This window comes from Sminthopsis crassicaudata, chromosome 1, assembly GCF_048593235.1.
Source record: "Sminthopsis crassicaudata isolate SCR6 chromosome 1, ASM4859323v1, whole genome shotgun sequence".
Classification (NCBI taxonomy): domain Eukaryota; kingdom Metazoa; phylum Chordata; class Mammalia; order Dasyuromorphia; family Dasyuridae; genus Sminthopsis; species Sminthopsis crassicaudata.
In genome coordinates, this window is record NC_133617.1 from 675,795,721 (window position 1) to 675,802,912 (window position 7,192).

The following is a 7,192-nucleotide window of genomic DNA, read 5'->3' on the forward strand; positions in this document are numbered from 1 at the left end:
ATTCAGACTCCAACAGTTTTTTTTTCTGGAAATGCATAGCATTTTTCATACAAATTCTTTGCATTTTTTTGGGTCATTGTATTGCTAAAAATTGCTAAGTCATTCATCATTGATTATAGTACATTATTACTTTTCCTATGAACAATGTTCTCCTAGGTCTGCTTATTTCATTTTGTATCAGTTCATATGAATTCAACCTCCTTGGCACTTCACATAGCATAATAATATTTCATCACAAACATATACAATAACTTGTTCAGTCATTCCCCAGTTGATAGATTTCCCTTAAATTTCCAATTCTTGGCTGCCACTATAAGAGCTGCTATTAGTGTTTTTGTACATTTAAGTCCTTTTGTTCTTTTTTTTTTTAATCCCTGGGATATAGAAATAATAGTTGTATTGCTGGGTCAAAAAGTATGCACAGTTTTATAGTCCATTGAGCATAGTTCCAATTGTTCTCCAGAATGGTTGGATTAGTTCACAATTCTACCAACAGTGCATTAGTATGCCAATTTTTTCCACATCCCCTCTAACATCTGTCATTTTTCTTTTCTGTCATATTAACTATATGATTGTATGAATTGGTACCTCGGAGCTGTTTTAATTTGCATTTTTCTTTTTAACCTAATATATTTTCTAATTACATGTAAAGACAAAGGTTAATATTCATTTTAAAATTTAGGCTCCACAATCTGGTGTTTGACAAATCCAAAGACCCTTTTGGGATAAGAATTCACTATTTGACAAAAACTGCTGGGAAAATTGGAAACTAGTATGGCAGAAACTAGGCATTGACCCACACTTAACACTGTATACCAAGATAATATAGGTTCATGATTTAGGAATACAGAATGATATTATAAATAAATTAGAAGAACATAGGATAGTTTACCTCTCAGACCTGTGGAGGAGGAAGGAATTTGTGACCAAAGAAGAACTAGAGATCATTATTGATCACAAAATAAATAATTTTGATTATATTAAGTTAAAAAGTTTTTGTACAAACAAAACTAATGCAGACAAGATTAGAAGGAAAGCAATAAATTGGGAAAACATTTTTACATTCAAAGATTCTGAAAAAGACCTCATTTTCAAAATATATAGAGAATTGACTCAAATTTATAAAAAATCAAGTCATTCTCCAATTGATAAGTGGTCAAAGGATAGGAACAGACAATTTTCAGATGAAGAAACAGAAACTATTTCTAGTCACGAAAAGGTGCTCCAAATGACTATTGATTAGAGAAATGCAAATTAAGATAACTCTGAGATACCACTACACACCTCTCAGATTGTCTAAGATGACAGGAAAAGATAATGACGAATATTGGAGGGGATGTGGGAAAACTGGGACACTGATACATTGTTGGTGGAACTGTGAATACATCCAACCATTCTGGAGAGCAATTTGGAATGATGCTCAAAGGGTTATAAACTGTGAATACTCTTTGACTCAGCATTGTTACTACTGGGCTTATATCCCAAAGAAATCTTAAAGAAGGGAAAGGTACCCACATGTGCAAAAATGTTCATGGCAGCCCTTTTTGTAGTGGCTAGAAACTGGAAACTGAATGGATGCCCATCAATTGGAGAGTATTATAATTCCCTTATTTTTCTTCTTCAAGATTAATTTGTTCTAATCCTTCACCTAATTCTTACAGTTTCCAGACCATTCATCATCCTGGTTGCCTTCCAGTTTGCCATTAGCTCTTTTAAAATATGGTATCCCACCTAACAAAAACAACAACAACAACAACAAACAGCCATAAATGATTATAATAATATCTGTTGGTCTGAATAGGTCAGATTGTAATCTGGACCATCATCTTTTTAGGTATGGATATTATATCATCAAGGTGGCCTAAATTTCCCACTAGATAATATTGGTAGCCACAATTGCTTAATGAGATTAAGATCAATTCTGTATCACTTTATTACTGATTCTGTTTACAAGTATTTGATTATATCCTATAACTGTTTTTGTCTTGTAATTGCTTAAGCCAAACTTCTTTGTCTCTGAACTTAGTTCAGAATTTGGTTATTTTGAGAAATCTAGCTTTCCTGCTAATTACTGATCTATTCTTGTCTCAAGAAATTTGGCTGAGCTTGGGAGATGTGGGTCAATATAAAGGGAGTTGGGCCTAATATATCATCACGCCACCAAGTTGTCCTTCAAAGATATTGGTTTAGTGCCCAAAATTCTTAGTGGTATCTCATACTAATAAAATTCACAAGACTAAGTGATACACAACATTGCCAGTTCATGAGAAATGGAGTGGGACAGTCAGATGGCTAAGTGGATAGAGCCTTGGGCCAGGAGTCAGGAAGACCTGAATTAAAATGTGACCTCAGATACTTACTAGCTACGTGGTTTCTGGATTAGCCTTTGATTGAACAGTCCAGTGTGATGGAAAAGAGCTCTAGATTTTGGAGCTTAAGGATTTTTGTGTGAATCTGACTCTGATACTTTATCTTTGTGATCTTAACATAAGTCATCTGTATCTCTCTGGGTCTCTATCTCCTCATTTGCCAAATGAAGGATTTTCTAATGTTTAATAGCTACCGCTAAAATTTTTAAAAAATATTTTTCTTCCTTTTTATCTCCTTAAAATGTTTTCTTTAAAACATTTAGCACAAAGTCTGGCACATAGTATATGTTTAATATATATTTATTAAATGATTGATTAATTCTGAGCTCCCCAAAGAAGAAAGCAAAACTCACCATAAAATTCCTATTCTGGTGAGATTCATTGAAGAATATGTGCTATTTCATAAATTTATTCTAGGCTGAATCTTGGATCTTTTGCAAGTACTTAGAATGTAAAAGCTTTTTTCTATATTCTTGGAACCTTCCAAACAACAATCCATTACTCTGAATTTGTTAAGTGTCTTCTATATCTAGACTAACTTTCTCTCGCCAATTCAAGTATCCCTACTTGTGTATTATAATACATATATTGACATCAGTAACACTGGGGGATGACAATTATTTCACTATTCTGCTTGGCTTGGATACAAATAATTATCCTGAGAATGACCTTGATAAAAGCTGTCATTATCTTTGTGAAGGAAGGGGGGGGGGCATAAAACCTTTTCTAACCTTTTTTGACAATCACATTTACAAAGTTACAATCAAGAAGATGTGCTTCCAAGAAAACTCTGCAAGTTTAATATGCAAGCAAAAATGATTAAAATAAACTATCCAATAAAAATGTTTTTAGTCTTTCCTGGAAGAAAGAAATCTCAAATGCAGTTTGCCCTTTGTAGACAATATATAATAACAGTAATAATATGGCTTGATTCATCACTCAGCCTTACTCCTACAGATATATATTCAAACATTAGTAATACCTTAACCCTGAGGTATGTCACAGAAGCCAAGAAATAGCTGGCCAATGGATGACCTAATGCTTATTTAACAGTTAGGACAAATTATTTTGTATATATTATAATATGGTTGAGTAGGTTACAACTAACTTTGCCATGAATTACATTCTAGTCATCTTGTTTAGAAGAGAAAAGATATCAAAACAGACTTTGCTTGAGAAGGTTGGGGTGGGGAAAGGTGTCCCAAAAATCATAATGTAATTTTAAGCTTTCATAGATATTAAATTTTAATAGGGTAAAACTACACTCTGATTTTGAGAATACATTGTATAAAGAATGATTGTGATGTAAAAACTCACAAACTTTTTTTTAAGAAGAGAAAATATGTTTTTATAGAGGGTGATATTTTTGATTAATGTGGTCCATAATTTATTAGTCTATCCTGACTCTCTTCAGTCAATGCTCATACAGTTGAGCAAATCATAATTTGTTTTGCTTTAGTCAATTTAGATTGGTATCTTCTTTTTTGTACTATTATAGTTCACTATGCACTGACTTACTCACCTACTATATTTTTTTCTTTTCTTTTTCTTTTTTAAAAATAGCATTTTAGGGGCAGCTAGATGGCACAGTGGATAGAGCAATCTGGTCTCAGACACTTAACACTTCTTAGCTGTGTGACCCTGGGCAAGTCACTTAACCGCAATTGCCTCAGCAAAATAAAATAAAGTAGCATTTTATTTTCCCCAATACATGCAAAGATAGTTTTCAACATTCACCTTGTAGAACCTTGTGTTCCAAACTTTTGCCTTCTTTCTCTCCTCCTCTCTCCCCAAAACATCAAGTAATCCTATATAGGTTAAACTTGTACAATCTAAACATATTTCCATATTTGTCATACTATGCAAGAAAAAAATCAAATCAAAAAGGACAAAAACACAAGAAACAAAGAAAAACAACAACAAAAATGGTGAAAATACTAGTGCTTTGATTCACATTCAGTTTCCTTAGTTCTCTCTCTGGATGTGAATAGCATTTTCCATCACAAGTTTATTAGAATTGCTTTGAATCACCTCATTGTTGAAAAGCTACTCTGCTTTTTTTTTTTCCTCTGAGGCATTTGGGGTTAAGTGTCTTGCCCAGGGTCTATCCACTCTATCCACTGCACCTCCTAGCTGTCCCTACTCTATGTTTTTCATTAATACTATCTTTTATGAACATTTCCTTGTGTTTTCATAGTTCACTTAGCTTCCTTACTAATAGGATCACAATTTCTTGACTTTTCTGAGCAAAGCATTCTATAATATTAATAGCCTATTTGGGAAGCATCATGATATAATGGGAAAATGGATTTGCAGAGAACTTATCGCCTGTATAATCTTGTGCAGGTCACTTAGTTTTTCTGTGTCTTAGTTTTCTCAATGTAAAATAAAGGGATTGGATTAAATGATCTCATATCTCTTCTAGTTTTAAATCTATGATCCGTTGTATATTTAGTTCTTCCCTTTTTTTCTTTTTTTCTTTTTCTTTTTTGAGGGAGGGGTGCTGCTATGGACTTCTTTCTAAGTAAAAGTTTTGTTCTGTCAAATTTAGGAACTTGTTCTTCTATAAGAAACAGGACCAGGTCCCCTAGACTTTAAAGAAAAGGTCTGGAACAACAACTCCTACTTCAAATGAAGGTACATGTCATTAGGAAAAGCCCTAATTCCAAGAGTTCTCAGACTCCATCCATGTTGCCTTGTCATAACTTCAAGAATATCATGAGGGACTCTAAAGCATATCTTGCTGAAATGTATATACCATATTTATGGCATTCTTGTCTGTTTTATTTTAAAAAGTCATAAAAGTCTTATAAAATGCAAATTAGTTGGTATAACTTGTTTTTGAGAGTCAACAAGCATTTATTAAGTAGTTACTATATTTTCAGATATTGTACTAACTTGCTGGGAATATAGAAAAGGGCAAAAACCTTGTCCCCCTCTTAAAGGAGCTCACATTCTATTGGGTAAGACAACATGCAACAAAGAAATAAAATCTGTACATCTAAGGTATATACAGTATGAATGTGAAGAGAAAAAATTTTTTTGGGAATAGCCATTGTAGGGAGTATAAAAGAGAGTCACCTATGACTTCTATATAAACCAAGATTAATATCTCCTAGTGTTGAATGACATTTACCTCCTTCCCCATCAGGATGTACTCCCCAGAACTCTAACATCACTTCCTATGAGTCCATAGCAGCACCCCATTTTGACTCACAGTGTCCCTCCTTCTTGTTAGCATTCATAAATATTACTTAAAATAATCCATATCTAGAACTGAGTAAACGGGAACCCTCTTAAAAGTTTCACATGGTATTTCAGAAATGGGTCTCAGTGCCTGACCAACCTATTAGTTTTGCCTGAAAACTTCCTCAAGTTTTTTATATACATTTTATATAGAAAATCAGGTTTTCAGTGGGACCTGAGAACTGTTTTCTGGTAGTTCTTAGACATTAAGGGGAGTTACAAATGAAATCATTTCCCTGAAGCATTTTGTACATGGATTGGTTACAGATATGAAAATGAATTTTACAAAATGTTTGCTTTTTTGTTTCTAGTTCATTTAAAGGTAAATTAGGGAAAAACGATGATTAATGCGTTGCATAGGCAGTGGCCAGACAAAGTTCCAGGCAATACCCTTAGTAGGAGGGGTTGACACAAAAGGAGAAGATGCTGACATCATAAGCAGCTTGGGTGGGTATTTCACCTCACAAAGGACCCAGGCCCCTGATTGGCTCTCCCCCGACCAATTGAAATAAAGAGTCTGGGTGTATAAAAGACTACCCCAGCATGAGGAATTTCACAGGCGCTTGGACCAGTTGGGGATGCTAGCAGAGCTCAGGATAGCACCATGTCTGAGAAACGGAGCCACCCAGGACCCTCGCATCCCCGTGCCCGAACCCGATCACGCTCCTCAAGGGCCCAACTACAGTTCCCTGTGAGCCGCGTGGACCGCTTTCTGCGCCAGGGCCACTATGCCCAGCGGTTGGCTTCTGGCGCCCCTGTTTTCCTGGCTGCTGTGCTGGAGTACCTGACTGCTGAGATCCTGGAGCTGGCAGGCAATGCTGCCCGTGACAACCAGAAAAGCCGCATCGCTCCTCGCCACGTGCAGCTGGCTGTGCGCAACGATGCTGAGCTCAACCAGCTCTTTGGGGACGTCACCATCTCCCAGGGCGGAGTCTTGCCCCGCATCCATTCGGAGCTCCTACAGTCGGTGAACAAGGCCCAGGGTAGCCGAAACCGTGGAGGAAATTCTTGTATCCAGTCAGTGAAGACCAAATGAGCCCCCAGCTCATGGACCCATCATGAGAGCCCAGCAAGGGTAGCCACTTCCTTTATTCTGGGTCTTCCATCTCTTCCACCCCCATCCCACAAACTCTATTAAAAGAGATTAAAACTCAGAATAAATTGTCCAGTTTCCTCATTCATTCCCCCTTGCATCTCCAACCAAGAGCAAATCTGGTCATTAATGGAAATTTATTTAATCACTAGAAACTTGAGAGGATGAACATTGCCTCTGCTGCCATATTTATTTCCCTCAATTTCTAACATGTTTCAAACCAGTTCCTCTTTTGTCTTCCAAGATTACCTGTGTAATACCCTTAAAAATCTTTTTAAAAATCCATATTCATTCCTTTTGGTTCTATTTTTCCCTTTAAAATGTGTATCCCTATCTGGTGAAATTCTTAACTAGTGAATTACTATTGTAACTAGTTGAGTCTTACCAAAGGGTGCCATTGTGGGAATGAAGTAGGGAAGAGAAGATGCAAGGCAGTTGATGTCTTAAGTCCATGACAAAGTTTCAGGGACCAGTTCTCTCTGAG

General features: G+C 36.0%; 1 protein-coding gene across 1 annotated transcript; it reads left to right on the forward strand.

Moving 5' to 3' along the window:
- The first annotated feature begins 6,001 nt into the window (after positions 1–6,001).
- LOC141551660 (histone H2A-like) lies at positions 6,002–6,776 on the forward strand. The gene has a single exon (XM_074283544.1). It carries the CDS (start codon positions 6,220–6,222, stop codon positions 6,649–6,651), a length of 432 nt encoding a protein of 143 aa, XP_074139645.1. The 5' UTR covers positions 6,002–6,219; the 3' UTR covers positions 6,652–6,776.
- Positions 6,777–7,192: the final 416 nt, after the last annotated feature.

Coding starts and splice junctions, on each gene's coding strand:
- LOC141551660 (XM_074283544.1), top strand. CDS start 6,220: ATGTCTGAGAAACGGAGCCACCCAGGACCCTCGCATCCCCGTGCCCGA.